Source organism: Abrus precatorius, unplaced genomic scaffold (genome assembly GCF_003935025.1).
Source record: "Abrus precatorius isolate BTA unplaced genomic scaffold, Abrus_2018 Scaffold10, whole genome shotgun sequence".
In the NCBI taxonomy this organism is placed as follows: Eukaryota; Viridiplantae; Streptophyta; class Magnoliopsida; order Fabales; family Fabaceae; genus Abrus; species Abrus precatorius.
The window spans coordinates 27234532-27257783 of NW_020874292.1; the positions used below are offsets into that span (position 1 = coordinate 27234532).

The 23252-nt window shown below is 27.2% G+C and overlaps 2 protein-coding genes and 1 non-coding gene across 3 annotated transcripts; all 3 read left to right on the top strand.

Annotated features, from left to right (window-relative positions):
- The first annotated feature begins 224 nt into the window (after nt 1-224).
- On the top strand, nt 225-298 carry TRNAV-AAC. The gene has a single exon. It is a non-coding gene; the product is annotated as a tRNA-Val (tRNA).
- An 8716-nt stretch (nt 299-9014) lies between these two features.
- LOC113852162 (beta-glucosidase 47-like) lies at nt 9015-14990 on the top strand. Its single transcript, XM_027482406.1, has 12 exons — nt 9015-9176; nt 9316-9382; nt 9470-9528; nt 11743-11818; nt 11897-11971; nt 12083-12170; nt 12474-12729; nt 13450-13565; nt 13633-13883; nt 14249-14326; nt 14427-14535; nt 14780-14990. Exons 1-12 carry the CDS (start codon nt 9015-9017, stop codon nt 14988-14990), a joined length of 1548 nt encoding a protein of 515 aa, XP_027338207.1.
- A 2664-nt stretch (nt 14991-17654) lies between these two features.
- Nucleotides 17655-22403, top strand: LOC113852163 (beta-glucosidase 46-like). Its single transcript, XM_027482408.1, has 12 exons — nt 17655-17735; nt 17882-17951; nt 18126-18184; nt 19812-19887; nt 19971-20045; nt 20249-20336; nt 20685-20937; nt 21155-21270; nt 21343-21598; nt 21681-21783; nt 21853-21961; nt 22211-22403. Exons 4-12 carry the CDS (start codon nt 19827-19829, stop codon nt 22401-22403), a joined length of 1254 nt encoding a protein of 417 aa, XP_027338209.1. The 5' UTR covers nt 17655-17735; nt 17882-17951; nt 18126-18184; nt 19812-19826.
- The last annotated feature ends 849 nt before the right edge of the window (nt 22404-23252 follow it).

The window sequence follows — 23252 nt, forward strand, 5'->3', positions numbered from 1 at the left end:
TAATGCAAAAACAAAACTAAACTCACTAAAATACGTATTGTTTAATATTTTTCTTAGAAATAAAAAATTTGCAGCTATACAAAGTAAAAAGAATATTTTCAGTAGCTGTGGTTTTCTTTTCTTAGTTTTTCAAAACTAAGTTTGTAGCATATTGTAACTAAGAAACATAACATCAAAATTAAAATTGGTCGTTATATTATACCATCAATTAAGACAAGATAAATGGTGTCGTGGTGTAGTTGGTTATCACGTCAGTCTAACACACTGAAGGTCTCCGGTTCGAGTCCGGGCGACGCCATTTTTGCAATTTCATTTTTATATTACTTAAAAAATCAATTAAGACAAGATATATAAATAAAGAATATATATATATATATACACACAAATTTAACGCTTATATTTCTTAATAATTTTTTATAAAATTAATCAATAAATTATTTTATATTATAAATATTAAATTTTACATAATTTGAACACTTATAATTATATTATTCAAAATTTGATATTTATGTTTTAAAATCATGATATCTCTTTAAATGGAGTGATAGGCACCCTTTCAAATTTTGAGTATTTTCAATTTATATTATTATTTTAAAGATATCTCGACTTACAAGTAAGGTTTTGAAATAATTTCTTTCATTACAGAACTCTTTTACGGAACTCTAGTCTTATGTTCGATCTTGTGAAAAATAAAGTTTTAAAAGATTTTGCTTTCCAATTTATTCTGAAGCAGCTGCATTCTAACCTCGTTTTATCTATTAATTTTATTTTTATATAAATTTTTATAAAGTTAATCTATTTGATAAAAACTTTTACACAACGATTTAATTTATCAATTTTACATTCGATGAGAAGTTATTAATTGTGTAAGTCTTTAAATTTGACACTTGATAAATATTAACTCTCACACACACTCTCAAATTTGTCTAAAAATATATGATAAAGATATTTCATATTATTTTGATCAATAATTAGACTAATTTGATCCTTATTATTGCTATTATGATGTTCCTAGTCATGATATTTCTTTTTCTCCTTTTCTCTTTTTACTCATGATATTCTTAGTGATGCCACTAAACTTATCTTCTCTCACCCTTCCATCTACCACTCTCCCTTCAAAATTTCTTTTCTCTTTCTCCTTCCTCTATCCATATTATCTCCCTTTTTATAAAGTTTCAACTTGTTATGAAATACACTAATAAGTTTTATGATAATAAAGTGACAACAAGAAGATTGAAAAGATGAAAAAATTAAGAAATGTATAATTTCAAAAAGAAAAGAAAGAAAGGAAGTGAGTGATACTTGACTTTATAAATGACAACATAAAAACATCATAAAATTAAGTTTTAAGTAAAATAAAGAATTTTTATTTTATAGTAAAAATAATTTTTTTATAGTAATAAAATTGACGAGTTTAATGACAGTAAAAGAAAATGAACATAATGACTAATAATAACGACACTGATAAAAATAAATTATATGAATATTTAAAATTATATATATAACTTCATTTTGATTTCATAAAATATTATTTGTCGAAAAAAATTAATACTATTATAATAGAAACTTTATTAATTTGTTAATTAAAAATATTTAACATTTAACAGAGTTAAAAATCAACAAATTATTTTAAAATTACCGATATTAATTTACTTTAACCCTAAACTCACGTAGATTAACATAGATTTAATCTCTCTACTTATATTTCATACAAATATAGAACGTTAGTTCATTAAAACTATAGTGGACATGTAATGTATCTCTTACGGTACATAGCGCCACATAGTCCCACATCCACACAAGTCGTTTTGTATAAATTCACATTTAAATAAGGGACAATGATTTAAATAATATTAATTTAAAAAATAATTATCAAAATAAAATAAAATAAAAGGTTATTCCTTGTTTTGGGCAAACTTTTGCCACTAAGCACCTGTTTCGATTTAAACCAGATAAAATTAATTTATGATTTTTTTATTTAATGGTTTCATCCTAAATTTGGACAAAATGCATAAAATTTGAATTACTCTTTCCTGCTCTGCGGCACGTGGGTCAATCACGTAGTTTTGTCCCTGAGTCAGACGAAAAGGTGATTTCGCCTGACTCAGGGACGAAATTACGTGATTGGCCCACTTGTGGGCGGAGCGACAGACCCTGCGTCTCCCTCTTCCCTTCTCCCTTCTCCCCTCCGTTGTTTCAGTTACGTAGTTCTTCCATTTTTTTCGTTCAGTGAGCTGGGAGTGTCTTTTGTTATGATTTGAGCGTGAGCGTGATTTATGAGTGAGATTGATAATCCATTGCAGCATCGTGTCCAGATCTGCTTGGTTTGCAGCGATTGAAGGTGTTTTTGGACTGAAAGGTTGAGGAGGTTGAGAGTACTGCACAGTTTACCGTAAGAAAGCTAGTCGGAGCTTACTAGAAAAATGTCGCCGCTGTTCGGACAACTTGTTGGTGTCATTGGGAGCCCTCTATTGCCGGAAATCGCCACCTCCAACGCCGAAAATCACCACATCGAAGCCGAAAATCTATCAAGTTTTTTCATTTTTAATTTAATTTATTTTTACGTTTTTTTTATAAATAAAAATACTTGTAATGTAATAAAAAAATTTATTGTGACCAAAATTTTTATAGTAAAAATAATATTAAAAATAGAAATTTCATAACTAAATGTATTAAATTTTTAGCTGTAAAAAAATTTATAGAAATATTTAAATTAAAAATGTAATTGAAATAATGTTGTTAATTTTGTAAAAATTAAATAATAACTATAATTTTGTAAAATTAAACATTTGTAGTAATATTTAGTATAAAAATTAAAGTTGCATGTAGAATTATTATAGTAATTTGATGTACAAATTTAAAAACAACTAAAAATTAATTTAAAAAAATTAAATACAATAATAAATAGTTGAATAAAATTTAGAATAGGAAAATAGAAAATAATTGTAAATGATAATTACAAAATAGTGTATAAAACTTATAACATAAATTCTAATTTTAATTTATATTACTATAAAATTAAAGTAGACAATAATTTATATTAAAATTATAGTAGTAAATATTTGACTATATAAATAATTGCAACCCAAAAATATAATTAATATTGGCTAGTAACGACGAAATAATAAATTTAGTTATGTAATTTAAATTATTAGAGTGATATTAAATAGTTTTGAATAAAAAGTTTTATTTATATAATTTAATTTATGATGAAACAATAAAATTAGTTACTAATAATATGAGATTAAATTATTATTACAGTGTTACTTATGAAATGAGATTAAATTATTTTAAATAAATAATATAATTCTACATTCCCTCGTAATTTCCTTTCTACACACAGCCTGTTACTGCAGCTACATATTTCCACTCATCTCAGTCCACATAACATCCACTGACCCCTCATCACCATTCATCAGTACAGAGTGTTATATTTCATGTCCATCACCATTTATTACTCTGCCTCCATATGATACAGGTATCCTGACACCACAAGCACTAGCTGTTGCGGTTGATACTGGGACCTCATATGATACCTCATACAGTCATGGAATAGATTTGAATACTAACTTTGAAGCAGTCTTAGATGTTCAACCTCCAGACGTGCGTCGTAACCCACATTGTGAAGCTAGAGATAGGCCTAGAGAGTGCATCTTGACCCCACATCAACCCGACCAACCGCACGAGGATAGAGATTGACATCCTTTAGGCACTAGTGATACACAATTGTGATGTAATATATGAAATTTTGTTGTCATATGATACTTGTGTCGCTTTATGTGATGTTTTATAAACATATTTGAATATGACTTATATATTAAACTATATGAGTTATATTGCTAAATCATATTGCTTAATAAGTTTTACTTCCAAGAAAATGTTTAAAACACCAAGTAACATAAAATGATATGTTTACATAATATCCTTCAGAAATTCCTATCATTAGGTTGCACAGAACTACATTGACGTACATTATGACCAATTTGACGACAATTACTACATCTGTGTCTACTTTGTGACTCAACCCAATCCATTTCATTCTCAATTCGAGTTGATTTTGGTCTTCCCTTACCTCTGATTCTTGATTCATCAGGCCATCATTTCCCAAGGGAGACCACTGTGATGAATATGCATTGACAATATTTTGTACCAAGTAAACATCATCAACATATTGTCAAAAGTTAATACTTACTAATGCACAGGCAACAATTACATGTGAGCATGGAAATCGATATGCCTGAAATCTTCCACATTCATAGTATCTTTTACACAGAACAACAGTCCATTTGTTACCACCCCTTTGCGTAATAGGATTAAAGGTCTCTTCAACGTCAAACTTTGTCCTTACTATATCATATCGTCTCACTTGATGGGAAGATGTTTCCTCTTGATTTTTTTTGCATTTTTTCCATCAATTTAGAACAAAACTTCTTACCACCATTAAGGTCGTTCATTGCATCCTTTCCACGCTTCACAAAATATTCAACCATTCGTCTGTATGTGCATTTGACCAAAGCAGTTATAGGAAAGTTTCTTGCCCCCTTCAATACCTTGTTCACTGCCTCAGACAAATTTGCGGTCATATGTCCTAAATAGCGTCCATCATTGTCATGACTCAAAACCCAGTTTTCTTTCGATATGTTATCAATTTATCTCTGTTTTTTTTTTTTTGTGATTCAGTGTGAAATCTTCTCAACTTCTCTTCAAATACAATCTTTGAAGGTATATATGTTGCAATGTACATGACTTGACAATTAAAATAAATATAAAGTAAGAGGAAGCCAAATACGAAATAAATCATATTACCTAACTTTGTCAGTTGCTTCTTCAATTTAGTGTTCTTGAATCTTTGATTGAAATTGTTGGCAATATGATGAATGCAATAAACATGATATGCATTGGGAGGTTGTCATTCAATATGTGGGTTTGAAACAACACTTTTGATGCTTTGATGCCTATCAGATATTAAACATATTCTTGTCTTTGTTGTTACATGCACACGAATCATTGTCAAAAATCATTTCCACGCTAACAGAGTCTCTCCTTCAACAATTGCAAACGCAAGTGGTAGGACACAATTATTTGCATCTTGTGTTGTTGCAATCAACAAGGTGTGACGACACTTACCATACAAAAATGTTTCATCTACCTGAACAATAGGTTTGCAAAAGTTGAATGCTTCCTTACATTGATGAAAACACCAAAATAATCGCTCAAATACTCTAAATATGTTATCATCTTGATGCCTAACAACAAATGATTTCGTTTCAATCTTATAAACACACCCTGGAGCATGAAATTGCATGTACTTTAACCACCTTGGCCATGTAGCATATGATTCATCCCAATCACCAAATATTTTAACAATCGCCTTTTGTTTCACCTTCTATCCTTTTTTGTATGAAATTTTGTATCCAAATTGACTTGTCATCCTTTCTTGAATTAGACTTATAGGCAATGATGGTTCAAGATTAACCATACCTATACAAAACACAACAAAAGAACTAAGTACGTTTATTGAGAAAAGGCTTCACGAAAACAGATATTATACAAAACTTACCAATTATGCATGAACAAATCAAATTTAAATCTAGTTTGGTATGATCTTATTGAAGGGTTGAGACATGTATGCTTACCCCCACACCTTGTTATTTTCCACTTTATTGAATTTTTAAACAATGATGCTCTTATTCTTCATGGGCAACCATTGTTATGGTTTAAATACCTCACATGCAACTTTGTTGGTTTTGACTTAACAACAAAATAATTCTGATATATCCTCATTGCATGTTGTTTTAAGGCATTCTTCACTTTGTCTTTCAAGTCAAATCCACACGTAACAGATCTCCAATAACCCATGGAATATCTTTACTAATTTCTTCTCTTTCAATTTCTTGGTCTCGGTAGTCCCAAAATTAATATAATTATAGTGTGGACTTACATTCCAAAAAGGTATTTCACCTACAACTACATATTGAGATAAATTATTCATCATTAAAATAAAATAAATGACATAATCAATATACTCTTTAAATGTTACCTCCAATATTTTCTTGTTATAAATTTAAATTTGAATCAAAATTATCATCGACGTTTGTATCTGACGAGTTGTCTAACAGAATATATCCTTCATCAATATCATCATCATCCTCATTATTGACTTCTTCATCTTCCTCTTCATAACTGTATAAATCTCTACATCCATCAAAATACATACACTTATTCAATATGTGTTGTCACTAAAAATAAATTAAAATTAAAGAGGAACAATATAATTTATATCTCCTGTAACATTTATATTCTCCATTTCCATGATGTTAGGCGGTGACATTGATAAGCTTAAGTCCAACATATTTGACCTAACTCTTGAACTCTCACCAAATGCAATATCCACATAGAATTCGATAACAGTTGTAATATTTTGTTGTTGATACGCACTAATCATACAATCAATGTTTTCATCATCACATATATCCAACGCATTGTATTGTTTAGCACTTGAATCAACCATAAACCGACAAATAATTCTAGATATAACATGATTATTACTAAAATTCAATTTGTCATGAATCTTTTTCTTTAAATTCATAAAACTTATCCTTCTTTTTATCTTTATCATTTTTTTGTTACCTTCAAATGTTATACCTTCGTTTCCAACAACAATTTTTTCATTTCAATATACAATAATAATAATCTCACTCATCCTGCATTTATTCAAAAAAAAACATATCAATAAAAAATTTACAATTATACTTATTTATATAAATAATAAAAATAAATTATTATTAACACATATAAACATACTATTATTTTTCACATCATTTTATATCATAAAAATTGTAATTTTTTTCCACATATATAAAATAAATATTCTCAACAAATATAACATCATCTTTTTTATTAAACAGGTTAATATCAAATATCTACTAACTTCTATAATTTATTTAAATAATATTAAAAAAATTAATTTTTATTTTTAACATACACAAAAATATTTATACATTTTAACTACATCTATTATTTTAAATAATTAAAATATTTCCATTTTAATAATTTATTAATAACAAAAATTATAAAAAAAAATTAAAATTGACTAACCTTAAAATTTCTTCCCATCTTTAAAAGTGCAGCAATATTTTCCAATAATGTTTCCCTTCTTCTTTCAACGTGCCACCATGATTTGGTTCTGCAAATGTAACATTTTATACTTTATTTGTACTGGATAAAAAAGGGCAGCGGAAGGTAGTTGATCAGGGGATAATAGTGGTTTCATCTCAAATATAGGCGAAACCATATGCATTTCGTCTCATATGTGGATGAAATCAACAAGATGCACACACATATCCACATCTTACGGTTTCATCCTATTTTGAGACGAATTACTGAAATGATGACACGTGGCGGTGATTTTGTCTCTCGTTTATATAAAATCACTGACACGTGTCATCTTCTTGAGTGTTTCGCCTCTCTTTTAAATGAAATGATTATTTAAAAAAAAAATTGATTTCATCTAGATTGAATACGAAATAGCTGCTTATGTGGCAAACATTTGCCCCAGACAAAAAATAACTTTTTATTTTATTTTATTTTAGTAATTATTTTTAAAATTAATATTATTTAAATCATTTACCCTTTAAATAACTTACATTTAATAAACTTGAATATCTCTCTAGATATGTTGGTTTGCATGTCGGCTCATATTTTTTTTTTTATCATTTGATTGCTAAATATTTTTAGTTATATTTTTTACTTTAAAATGATTAAAATTATTAAAGATTTAATTTTGAAATTTAAAAAAAAATAAATCTAATTTATAATTTTTTTCTCAATTTAATATATTGATTATTAAATCCTCAAACTTAACTCATTTAACCTATAAATAATGCGAGATAATCCGCATAAATCTACAATTAAATGGACTACAGCTTTAGGTGCAGAGTAATAAATTGTTATAGCCTTTTATTGGCTGACTTGCGAACTAATATTTTTATACCTAACTCATTATGTACACATTAGCCTTAATATTATTTGAAAACAATAAAAATATAAAGCAAACTGAATTAATACTAAATATTTAAAAATTAAAAAAAATTCACGATAGCAAGTTCAGTAAAAGCGTGTATTTTTTATTTATATTATCCATAAATTAAAAAAAAGGGTTATCTGGATATTTAATATGATATCAGGATAGCAATGATTATTTTTAATAATATATTAAAAATTAATACAACTTGATTTTGTAACTATTTTCTTAGAACTTCAACATACTATAATCAATTTAAACAATAGATAACAAAATTTTTTATACTGACCGTTGTTTTTAATAGATGAACTAAGAATCAATTAAACATCCAATTCATTCAACTGAAAAAATTGACTGATCTCAAAAGTTGTCCAACATTAATGATGAATAAAAAGATTTAAAATGGTTAAATTTTAATTTTTCTAATTTTAAATCTCTTTCAACTTTAAGCAAAAAACTTTATTCATGAATAATATAATAAAATAAAAATAATAATTATTCCCTGTTTTGGATATATCTATATTCTTTTTTGAAACATTAACGACTCTTTATAATCTATATCTCTATCTCTCAATGCCCTTTAATTGTATATTATAATTTATAAATTGAGTTTAAGAATCTATTTTCTTATTGAATTCTAGGTTCCTAGTAAATTTTCAACACCTTTTGATTTTATATTAGGATATTCTAATTTTAATCAGAAACTTTTAGATATAACAACTTAAAATTAATTGAAGTTTAAAAAGATGTTAATAAGTTGAGGCTAGAATCAATGTCCACCCATCCTCCGATTAGTTAAAGTTCGAATCAAGTGATTAAAAGACCAATGACACTGGTCAGTGTCAGCTGTAATTTCACTTTAGCCCTATATGGGAATCTCAAGCATAATCTTTTGCCTGATATTTGGATATAAAATAATGGGTTCTCTACATATACTTAGTACTCTAATATTTGTTATTGAGAGTCCCCCAAATTAACACACACACATACTATGGAGCTTCCACTCCTACTGCATCATGCCCTCTTTGCACTAAGCTTTTGCTTCTCAATTTTCTCGGGATCGTGTGATGATTTTCTATCCGTGAACGAGAATTCAAGTCCATCTCCATTTCCAAGCAACTTTCTTTTTGGAACTGCATCTTCTTCATATCAGGTTCTTTTTGCACCCTATCTCTTTACAATATATATGAGAATAATATATAGCTTCAATAACTATATCAAAATAGTATTTTGCTTATTTTATTTTATATTATTGTGTTGAATACTTAACTTACCAAATAATGATTTTGCAGTTTGAAGGAGCCTACTTGGCTGATGGTAAAGGACCAAATAACTGGGATGTTTTCACTCATAAGCCAGGTTCAGATTCATGCTCATCCATTGCTTCGATGCTCCAATTCCTTACAAAAATGTTCCTAAACCTCAAACTATGCATTTACAATTCAGGTACGATAGTGGATGGAACAACTGGTGATGTTGCTGTTGATCATTACCATCGTTATCAGGTATTCTATTTCTACCAAAACGGTCCCTCCGTTTCTGTCGGTCAACATTTTGTAGGAAAATCAAGAATTGGGACCCATATTGATGACGCTTTTAAAAAAACAAAATTTATGAAATATATTGTTGAAACCTTTATAATAATTATATAAATTTCCAAAGGGCAAACAATAAACAAAGTCCCTTTTATAGTATATAAAATATCCCTAAAATACTTTTCATGAAGAAGCATATATGTAAATATATATATATATATATATATATATATATATATATATATAATAGCAATAGAGTTAAAAGTTTATATTTAAATAAACTTGTAACTATGTTTAAAGTCAGAAAATAAATATATATTTATCATAAATTTAAATATTTATTATGAATAATTAATTTTAAAATTTAAAATAAATAAATGTTCGTTTTCTTTCTTTATGTATTTTCCCCTTTAAAATAATCAAATCTTCCAGATAAATAAAAATGGAAGATGGAAAAGAGGATCTAGAACCTTGCCTGTGCTCCTAATTCCCAAGACTTATATATATATATAATGAAACATTTTTATTGAGTAAATTAATTTTGTAAATTTTATAAAAATAAAATTAATAAATATTTTATCATATTTTTAATTCTAATAGATATTATATTTTTAAAATATAAATAAATATTAACTTTTAAACAATGTACACTAAATTATATAAAATTTGATACATTTTAATAGATGGATTATTCATTCTTATTTTTATAAAATAATATAAATATTTAAATTTAATATTATATCTCAATGAATATGAATATATATATATATATATATATATATATAATTTAATAATGTTTTTAAAAATGTGTCATTTTCAATTTTATATATGAATATACACGTATGAGATGGAGGAAAAACTTATAAATAATAATAAAACTTTAATCTTATTAATAAAAACTTAATTGTGTTCATTCCGTTTAAATCAAAATGCCTCAAGTTAGTTTTGAGTTTGACTTAAAAAATTCAATTAAAAAAATAATTTAAGAATATTTTAGGATGAGTGATGAAATAAAAAATAAAATATAATTAAAAAGTAAAAAAATATTTAAATGAGTAAAATTCTTTATCATAACTATAACAAAATATATTTTATTTAAAATATAAACAAATCTTTATTGATTTTTGTGACTGAAAATCAACATAAAACAAGTGATAGTATCATGAATAAAAGAAACTAAAGGCCGTGAAAAAACCAATGCCAAACCAATAATTATGTTGACAGGGTGGCACACAGGCAACTGTCTCAAAACATGTTTCCGGTCGAAAACACTTTCTTTTGTACGTCACAACTGTATTTGGGGTAACTGAAATCATTTTATTTGACTTTGACTTTTTGAACTGTTCAAAATAAATTTGCTTACTGTATATACGGTTCAATAATATCTAATCCTGATGTTGAAAAAAAAATTTAAATAAAGAATAATTTTTTTTATTTTTAATTAAATGAAAAATAAATTGTATCTTTATTTATTTTATTCGAACAAAACATAAATGCATGATTAATCTTATTTTTAAATCATCTCATTTGTCTTATATTAATGTCACTTAAATATTTTTTAATTTACAGTATTCAAAATATTTATTATTAGGAGAGAAATTAATTTTTAAATATGAGATTTGAAAATATTATATATCAAAGTTTGAAATTTGGAAATAATTTCAAAAATATAAAATTCAGAGATATAATTTTTGACAATTTTTGAATTATCATATATTATATAAAAAATTAAATATTTTTTAAATTTATAAATTAAATATTATATAAAAATATATATTTATTATCTTAAAAATATAAAAAATACAATAATTTATCATTAAGAATGAGAGAATTTATAAAATTAAACATAGAGGGATTTAAAGTTATTTTCTAATATATATATATATATATAAACTAACATCTAATAAAATAAAATAAATATTTTTTAAACGTGCAACATCACACCTGTTAAAATATTATATACATAATATTTTTTTATGAAAGATTATAACATTTAATATGATTGATACATTAATTATATTAGATTTTATAATTATTAATAAAATTTTATTATATAAAATAATTATCGTGTGAAACATTACATAAATTTCTTAAAAAAAGGATACATTAACATTAAATGTGAGATAAAGAAAAAAATAGGTGGAGTTAATTATTTTATAGTTACTGAAAAAAATTGAAGAACAGGAAGACGTGAATCTGATGGAACACATTGGAGTGAACAGCTATCGCTTCTCATTATCTTGGGCGAGAATTCTGGGCAGTAAGTTTTCTGAAAGACAAAAATAAACAAAGTGCATTCAATTTTAGTTTGTCTAACTCTGTCTTTCTAATTTAATAGAGGGTAGATTTGGCAATGTGAACAGAGCTGGCATTGATTACTATAATCGCCTAATTGATGCACTTCTCCTCAGAGGTCACATCCCCTCTTTCTCTGTTCCAAACTTAGAACACTATTTTACAGGTGAATGCTTATGGTGATCCATCATTTCTCTTCTTTATTCAATTTTCTCTTTTCTGGTTTCAGGAATAGAACCCTTTGTCACCATAACCCACTATGACATTCCTCAGGAACTTGAGGACATTTATGGAGGCTGGCTAAGTCCTAAAATCCAGTAAGTACATTATATCAGCATATGACACAACATCAAAATGAGGTCAATGGGTAACCTATAAATATATATATTTATGAAATATGTGTATATCAAATTCACTTTTATATTCTTAACCAGCGTCTAATAATAGTAAAACAATATATATAAAAAGAAGAAACATTTATTATACTTTTATATTTTTAATAGAATAAATATAATTTTTATAATTTATTTGTTATTTTATGCTTAAACTCAATTTTAAATATTGAGGTTAACAAAATCTATTTTGAACAATTTAAATAACAAAACTGTTTATTATTCTAGGGAGGATTTCAGGTACTATGCTGATATATGCTTCAAGAACTTCGGAGACACAGTGAAATACTGGGTGACATTTAATGAGCCAAACGTTGCTATTGCTCGTGGTTATAGAACAGGGATGTGGCCACCATCTCGTTGCTCTGCTCCGTTTGGCAATTGCTACAGTGGTGGGGATTCTGAGAGGGAACCTTTCATTGCAGCCTCTAACCTTCTCTTATCCCATGCAGCAGCTGTTGACCTGTATAGAACCAAATATCAAGTAAGATGAGTTACTTTCATTTTTACTTTACAATTTTGTTAACATAAGTTTTCAAAACTAATTTATTGTTAAAGCAAAAATATTTTCATTAAATAAAAATATGTTACAGTAAAGTGACATGAAAATACAAATTTTGCATGAGAATAAAATAATTTTTGGATGGAAAGATTCATTAATGAATAAGTAATTTTGTTTACCTTTTATCAATGCGAATAAAACTCTTTCGTAGTAACTATAAAGTTATTAACTTTTTCTTGATAATTAACGATAAAAATAATTTTCTGAGAAAATTTTAATAATAATTAAATATATTTTATCATTTTTTCGTCAACAAACGAATTAACTTCATACCTTCCTTTTCTATTAGTCTCAGTTAACAAAATGATTAATTTTATACCTTCGTTTTTTAACAGAAAAAGAGTGAAAAGGGTATGCAATCAATTAACATTTGTGGGACGAGATAATCTTCTAAAGATATTTCTTATGTTTGATTATTTTTTACGCCTTTATAAAAAGAACATATATTATTTTTCCTCCTCTATCTTGTCTTTTCAAACTTTTCTCACAAAAGGGTAAAAAGTAGCATTAATCTAACTCTGTAGCTTCAAAGAAATACTTCACATAGTATATCTAAGTTAACTGCACTAAGCCAAAATGGCAAAATATGATATAAATTTACGATTGTTGCTATCTATTAATCTTGTACTCTTCGAATATCAGAAAAATCAGGGAGGGAAAATTGGAATTGTGATGAATGCTTGGTGGTTTGAACCCGTCAGTAACTCCTCAGAAGACAAGTTAGCTGCTGAGAGAGCTCAGTCATTTTATATGAATTGGTAAAGCCTTTATCTTTGGTTAATAATTATGAATTTTCTTTGCATTTGACGGAGTCTATTTATGCAGGTTTTTGGACCCAATTATACTAGGAAAGTATCCAGAAGAAATGCAAGAAATATTAGGACAAGACCTCCCAACATTTTCAAGACATGATCTACATCAACTCAAGAGCGGGTTGGATTTCATTGGACTAAATCACTATACCAGTGCCTATGTAAAAGATTGCATCTTCTCTGCATGTGAACCAGGACGAGGGTCTTCAAAGACAGAAGGTTTTGCTCTAATATCAGCACAAATGAATGGCCTCAGCATTGGGGAACGGGTATGATCAAACTTTTTAGCTTTTCACTATGAAGAACCACAACATTCCATGTTCAATTTGAAAGCCATATTAATTATTGGGACTCTATCGTGAATAAACAATCTTTAATAATAGTTCACAAATTCATCATTCTTCTGTAATGCAATCTCTCATAAATGATGCAAGCTGATAGTAAAAAAATTGAAAACTGTTAAATAAATATTAACATATCTGGCTGTCTAAAAATTAGAATTAATATAAAAATTCTGATATTATTTTAAAATGTGAATTATTAAGGGAAGAAACGTGAATTATTATTATTATTATTGTATCTCTAACAGAGTCAATGCATGTAGAGTTCACTTGACTGGTTGTACATTCAACCACAAGGAATGGAGAAGATGGTGACTTACGTAAAGCAAAGGTACAACAATATACCAATGTTCATCACCGAAAATGGTGAGTAGAAATAGGCCACGAAAGAATATACTCCGATAATGCTACAATTAATTTCCATATTTTTGCTATATCCTGATGAGGTCTTTATTGTCCTGCATAGGACTTGGGACGAGGGAGAATTCCAACCCCACCACTAAAGATATAATCAAAGATGTCCAACGAGTGGATTACTTAAGTGATTACTTGGATTCCTTGGCAACAGCAATAAGGTGTTGTGTTCACATCACACCCATTATATATAAATTTTAATATTTAAAACTTTAAAAGTTATAAAATCATTTTAAGAAGTTCTGTAATTTTAAAAAATTATAAAATGATTTGTATTTATGGGCTTTGATCTTGAATCATAGTAAAGAACTAGTTAGAAAGCCACATAATGATCACTCTTCACCCCTTTTAGTTTAATTGTACTCCTTTGTGTCAAAGAATTAGAAACCAAATTTGTTTGTGCAGGAAAGGAGCAGATGTGAGAGGGTACTTTGTGTGGTCACTGCTTGACAACTTCGAGTGGACCGATGGATTAAGTGTAAGGTTTGGGCTTCATCATGTGGATTATGGTACTCTCAATAGAACCCCAAGATTATCGGCATTTTGGTACAAAAACTTCATTGCTAATCATAAGGCTCGCTCAAGCACAAGGCCTATGCATACCCAAGAGAGGTGAACAATGGAACGATGGTTTGCTTTCAAGGAAGAAAATATTATTGTAATAAAACAAGCACTCCTTTTCCTTATGGATGTGATCTAGAAGAATCCAACACATTAAACTCAAGCTTGTCATCATGAAAATCTTGTGTTAATCAAGTTTATCTTTTTTATTAAAAAATTTAAATTCAAAGTATGAAAAAAAAATTATACTAAGGTTTTTCAAATTTGTTCATAACTTAATTTAAAAATAGTGGAGGTTGTGTTGGCTTCCCATTTTTATGTATTTTTAACATTTTTCTTTTATTTTGTATTTAAAGGTAAGAATATAAATGAATGGAGATAAGGTAAATCACACTACATTTTTTTCCATTTAAAAAGATAAAATATAAATTAAAAATATAATTAATATCACCATTTATGTTTAATTAGTTTCAACTCCTAATACAACTTTCACTAATTTTTTTCTTATTTCTGATTTGGTATATAGTATTAGGAATTAATTTGGAATAAAAGTATAATTTAAAATATCAATTAGTGTTGTCTTGGATTTCAAAATCGGCAAGTATAATAATAAATATATTTTAAATTTAAAATTAAATTTATGAAAATATATATATATTTGGAATAAAACTTGAGCTTAATTTATGAAAACAAAACTATTCCTCAACTTGCATATTTAAATAAATGGTTTTAAAATTAAACTTAAATTTATATAAAAGTTACAAAACTTAAATGCATTTAATTTATTATAATCAAATATTTTATTTTATTTATTAAATTTACTATAAATTTTTTTAATTTTTATTTTTATTTCCTACATTACACCATAAGTTGTAATTAACAAATATATTTTTTTTATATTTAATACAACTACATTCATTAGAATTTGAACTCAACATCATAAATTAAGTTAAAATAATTTTTTATCAGTTATTTTTATGCTCAGTATTTTAACTTAACATGTAATAAATATATTCATGAAAAAAATAAGATAATAAAAAATGAAATATGTGAATCTTCAAATAAATATGAAAATATAAGATAATAATAACGATACTATCTTGTATTTTTATCTATAATTGTCTATGTTTTTATTTATAATAACTAGTTAGTAGTCCATACAATATAGATATATTTTATTTTAAAACAAATATATGTGTAAAATATAATATAATTGTTTGAAATATTAATTTTTTTAAAAATATTTAACTTAATTCTAGAACTATAAATAGTATATTTTAAAATAATAAAAATTTAATAAATTATATAATTATAAAATATAATTTATTTTAAAATAATAAAAATAATATATTAAATATTATGAATTTTATATAAACAAAAATATTTATAAAAAATTTTGAAAATTTATATCAGATAATAAAAATAAATAAATATAAACACAAAAATTTACAAAGAATATAGACCTTTATATAAGATAATAAGATAAAATTAAATAACAACTTTTATCTCTAAAATTTAAAATAAATTAGAAAAAAATAAGAAAAAAAGGTATAATCATTGTGATGAGAAAAATTATAATTCATACATCATTTTAAACAATTTTAATATTAAAAAATGCACATAATAAATTGTGAAAGAAAGTGATTTTACTAAATATTTCACTTTACAAAATAGAATATTCTCGTTTTATAATATAAAATTGATAATTGTCAATTTTTTTATAATTAATATTGTCTCTGTTCCTATTTATGATAAACAAGTATTTAATTTATCAAAATTAATAAAAACTAATTATATATGATAAATGTATACTATATTTTAAAAATATTCATAATACTAAATTATCGAATTAGTGTGTTATATATTAAATAAATAAATAAATGTATCTATCTCGTAACACAAATTTTACAATAAATAAGGCTATAAAAATAATTAATAATTAATGTATTTTAAAAATATTTATTTTTACATTTTAAGATTGAAAATTTAATAATTATATCTTATAAATTAAACAAAATTTAGTATTATATACAACATATAGATGAGAGACGATTTATTCATGGATTTTAGTGCAGTGTGTAAAATGAGTCTTTGGAGGAGGTCAGTTTGTATGGTTAATGAGGCCCATTTATATGACTAACTTAGGATTTGTTCAGACTTGTTTCTGCTATTCAAAAACATAACCAGTGGTATCTTATCTTGTAGCCTTTGATTCTTTCGCAGCGATGCTGTAATTTGACGTGAGCCCATTTTTAACCCTCCTGCTCCTTTGTTCTGTTGTTGATCATACATTCTTAGGCCAAAATAAAATAATCCCATCTTTTTAATCAGAAACATGGGGAAAGTACAAAATAATAATATTTTTCAAATAGTCAATTTGACAAACTAACATCTGAAAAATATATGAAAACGAACTAATTAAGAATATTTAGTATGAGTCACTGGCTGCTACTGTTTAGCGTTTGACTGCATATGCTTACGGTTATATGTTAATATATATTTTTTTCATTCACGAATTTGAACCGATAATTAAAATACTCTGCTCCTTAGAATTAAGAAGAAAAAATATAGAACTATTCTTTTCTCTCTCTGCTGAATATTACTATAAATATATGTGTAGCAATACACAGATGTTATACGTACCAAGCATAAGGAAATGGCGTTCTATAGATTGTTGAAAGCTCTTTTTGTGGATATAGCGTTTATTCTTTTGCTAATAGCATGTCCCCTTTCAAAATGTTTGGACCAATCTCCGCTACCCTCCAACTTCCTCTTTGGAACTTCTTCTTCTTCTTACCAGGTAATTTATTTGCCGTTATACCTCACTCTTGAGGTTCTTAATTATGATATGCATGCTTTCTCTCTAATTATGAATATATTTTTGTACATTAATATAATCAATCTATAATCACCCATATGTAATATGGTTTCCTTAATCATTTACAGTATGAAGGTGCTTACTTGAGTGATGGGAAAGGACTAAACATCTGGGATGTCTTCTCTCACAAATCACCTGGTAATAAATTAAGTTTGAAAACTTTGTTTAGTGATGTAAACGGGACATGCATGCACGCTCAGAATATTGCTCCTTTTAATTAGATATGACTTCATGATCATCTTCTAGCTTTTGCTTTTTATTTCAAACGTTAATTTCTATAAATTTAAGGTAGTATTCCTGAAATGATTGCAGGTAGAATAGCTGATGGAAGTAATGGAGATATTGCGGTTGACCAATATCATCGCTATCTGGTAATAAATACTCAAACTTTAAAAAAAATGGTTTTAAGAACCCCAAACCAAAACAGTAATAAAAATAAGATATTTGGTATCGAGTATCTTACAGATATTAATTATAAAAAAAATATTAAATACCATTTTGTTAAAATGGTAAAATATATTAATAATATTAAAATTTACACTTTGATATAAAAATATTTTATTTTTAATTTGTTAACAAATGTCTTAAATATATTAGTTTATATTTTCTAATAAAATAAAATGAATGCATTACATGCGCCACCCTTAGTTAATTAACCAATAAAATAAAATATTTAGATATTTTAATGTTGTTAAATAATATGATATGATTATATTAGAAAAAATATGTAAAATTTATTGAATAAGAACCATCTTATCAGTTGTCACTTGTAAGATTTGTTAATTATGTGTGTGTGTGTGTGTGTGTTTAGGACGATAAAATCATGTTATTCAACAGTATGAGAGGATTTAAATGTAAAATAATTAAAAATTTTAAGTAATATAAAACTTTATAAAGCAACTCTATAGGCCTTCTTAATTTTTAGTTTTAGCAAAAGCTTTGTTAATTATAGAGCATTATGAGAAATAAATATATGTTTGGATATGATTGATTTTAATTTTAAGAAAAATCAAATTTTAAAAAATTGTAAATAAACATTCATTAAATATAAAATTAATTCATTCAAGCAGACATGTACATAATATAAGGATTGAGGTGTTAGCAATTTGTTTTGCTGACAATTTTTTTTTATTTTGAAACTTATTCCCTTTATGGGAAATTTTTTTTTTTTTGGTGGAGATTTATTTTGTTGCTAACGTAATCTTCTGTTCTATAATAATCCATTTGGTTAGCCGAATGCCGACGTTGTTTACCCAATATCTTTCCCAAGAAGGATTTATTTAATGATAATAATTGAACTCATACTTTGGGTTTTAAAATATTGTCGTGTTTTATTTTATCATGTAGAATTTGACACTTGCATTCGTATGTGCATCTTTGAAAATCGACAGGGAATTAAAAATAAAGATAAAGAAATCAAATTTATGTTTCTTCATATAGATTAAAAAATATCAAACCTTTTGGTGATCAATACTCTCGCTAACTTCTAAATTTATTTTCAGAGTAATTCTATGATTTGAATGTCTAAAAATTGACACCATGTATATGATATTAACTATAAAATAAGATACTACATATGATATTATAAATTATTATCTTTATCTTTCATTTTTTTAATCTTTTCTTTATATTAGTTGTTCCATTTTATTGTCAACAAAATATTTTCCTTTCCAGAATAAACTGTTAAGTTTCTACTTTAATCATCTGATATATTATAATAAAATTACAATTTACAACTGTGAAATACTTTTTGCCTTTCGAGGATTTTTTAAAGAGGAACCGAATTATTTACATAAGCTTATCCAAAACTGTAGGGATGTTCTTTGTAGTTATCCAATATTAATTATAAGTTTACTTGACATAAGGATACATGAAAAGTCAGTTAGAATATAAGCTGATGAATTTGACCAAACACTTTTTTGGAATTAAAATTTTGAATGCCGTGACGACCGTGGAGGAAGAATTAAATTATTAAACTAAAAACGTGGCTTAGAACAGGAGGATATAGACCTAATGGAAGCCCTCAAAGTCAATAGCTACAGGTTCTCAATTTCATGGGCAAGAATTCTACCGAGTATGCTTCTTTGCTAATCTCAATTAAATATAATCTGGTGTTTGAAGTCAAATTTTGATTTAGATTTTGATACACTTTGACAGAAGGAAGATTTGGAGAAGTCAATTCAGCTGGCATCAGCTACTACAACCGCCTAATAGATGCTTTGTTACTCAAAGGTTTGCACTTATTTTTTACACGATTTTGATTTAGGGGAACTATAATGACACCACTTTTAGAACATCAAATGAAAAGGTTAGCACAGGAACATTATTAAATAGACATAGTCAATTGAAAGAGTGCACACAAGTAAAGAAATTTGAGCATAATTGGTGTACTTCTTAGTGATGCATTTGAATTCTTTCCATTTGGTAACTCACAGGAATTCAACCATTTGTAACTCTCAATCACTTTGACATACCTCAAGAACTTGAAGACAGATATGGAGGTTGGCTAAGTTCCAGGTCAAAGTAAGCAATTAGCTAATGGGATATTTTTATTAATTTTTCTAACTTATACAATGTTGCACATAATAAGAAGTTATATATATTATTAAAAATTATAATATTCAATGTATTAATATTATTAAATGTTTTAATTTTAAATAAAAACTTAATATTTATTAATTTCTTATAATATGTAATGTTGCACACGGGTTAAAAAATGGCGTTTTTTTGTTAGTATATGATTTGATACAACAGTGTATCATTTTCCAGTGTTTATTTGGTGCATTTTGTTAATTAATTGATATAAAATTGAGCACATATGTATCACTTACTTGGATACCATATGCTAATAAATTCAACGTTGATTCGCAGGGAAGATTTTGGATATTTTGCAGAGCTGTGTTTTAAATCATTTGGTGATAGGGTGAAGCACTGGGTAACCTTCAACGAGCCAAATTTGCTAGCTACATACGGTTACCGCACAGGACTAGGTCCACCATGTCGTTGCTCTAACACATTTGGAAATTGTAGTGAAGGAGATTCAGAGAAGGAGCCATTTGTTGTGGCCCACAATATAATCCTATCACATGCGGCTGCGGTTGATATTTATAGAACCAAATACCAGGTATTTTAGTTTAAAACATCTAATACCACAGATGATATATATATACCTTCTTCAATCAGAAGACACAAATTAAAAAAAAATTATTTACCAATTTGGAAAGATAAGCCTCTTCGTTGATCTGAATGTTAAGGGTGGGATCTTATTCTAAAAAATGAAAATAATATAAAATAGTTATTGCTGAGGATTCACTAAATTATATTATAAATAAAATATTCAGACCAAGCAAGATGGTAGAATTGGCATTGTTGTGAATGCTTACTGGTATGAGCCCATCAGCAATTCCATGGCAGACAAATTGGCCTCAGAAAGAGCACGATCATTCACCTTCAACTGGTAACCCCAGACGACACTTTCATGTTCTCGTTCAAATAATGTATTTAATAGTTAACTAAAACCACAATGCAGGTTCTTGGATCCAATCATATTCGGTAAATACCCTACAGATATGCAGAACATTCTAGGAAATATATTGCCCGAATTTTCCATCAATGACAAAGTGAAACTAAAAAGAGGATTGGATTTCATTGGTATCAATCACTATGCTAGCTACTATGTCCAAGACTGCATCTCCTCTATATGTGAATCAGGACCTGGAATCACTAGAACAGAAGGCTCATACCTACAAAGTGCTACAAAAGATGGAGTTCCAATAGGGCCACCTGTATGTATCTTCAACCTATGCATTATGATCATGAAACTGGCATTCTCTCTTTACATTATTAACATTATTCTGAAACATGCAGACTTCACTTGATTGGCAATATGTTTACCCACAAGGCATGGAGAAAACTGTCACCTATCTGAAAGAAAGATACAATAACACCCCAATGTTCATAACTGAAAACGGTAAGCACAATTGAGTCCCTTAATAGATGAACTTTCTGTGCATTTTTGTTTGAATAAATTGTTTTGTAGGGTATGCCGAGTTGGACAACCCAAATTACACTGAAGAGCAATACCTTAATGATTTCAACAGAAAAAATTACATGGCGGGTCATTTAGAAGCCCTACTGGAAGCAATAAGGTAGGAATATATGAAAGTCGATATATATATATATATATATATAAGGTATTTTATAAAACATAATAATTGATATCAATTTATCTTACATGTATTGTCCCTCGTCTGTCACTATAGTCTCTTTTTATCATATAAACATACTCAAATTTGCTGTGTGTCATCTCCTTGCTTTTTTATTGTAGTAAAATACTAGATGATAATTAAATTAAAATCATTTTTCTCTTTTTGTTCTCCTATTTACAATGTGATCAGGAAAGGAGCTGATGTTAGGGGGTACTTTGTCTGGTCCTTGCTAGACAACTTTGAGTGGATTCGTGGATATACAGTAAGATTTGGACTTCACCATGTTGATTATGCCACACTGAAGAGAATACCAAGATTATCGGCCAGTTGGTACAAGGAATTCATTGCAAAGCATAAAATAGAAACCTTCTCCCAGGAATGATCCCGAAAGAAAAACTGTGAATATCATTTAGTACAAATAAACGAAATAATGGGGAATGCCTGCGCCTGCTATACTTTCAATAGTTTGAAACATCTTATCAGTGCTTCTATCTTCAATCAAAATATACTAATTCACTCTGTATAAAGGGTTGTTCAAGTCTTCAATTTAAGCTCTGGCTTGCGTGTTCAGGATTGGTTTGGCTGGAAGGAAGCTTGAGGTTAACTGGTATGCTAAAATGGTTCAACTTCCTTCAAACCCTTTCCTATAATTGCTATCGTATGTAACTAGCAAAAGCTTCAACAACTCTGACCAGAATCCTATATTTTCAAATATGAAACCTTCCAATTGCTAGAACTACACACTTTTCTTCTTCTTCTTTGTCTAAAGAACTACTTAGTACTGATGTGACGTCATTTTATGATATACCGGTACGGAGGTAGAAGGCCCAGAAACTGAACTCCATGAAAAACACTTGGCATTTTAACAAGAAAAACTTGCATTTTTAGGCATCTTTAAACACCCAAGCAGTATGTATTAAACATCATTTCTTTTTATTTTTCTCATCCTGAGGCATCATATCATATACCACCTTTATCACTTTTCTCTCTTCTATTATATTTTCTCACTATTTTCATTTAACAAATCATTCATACTAATCACGAAATCAACCTGAATAGAATACATGCACAAACCTTATTGAGATATCACAACATTAAATTTTACACTTGTTAAAACTATAAAATTCCTTTCTACCCTTTTTTTTTCATCGAAGGTATTTACCAATTTAATTGAAAATTAATTTCTTCCGAAATAAAAAGATCACCTAAATATAACATTTTTTAAGAATTA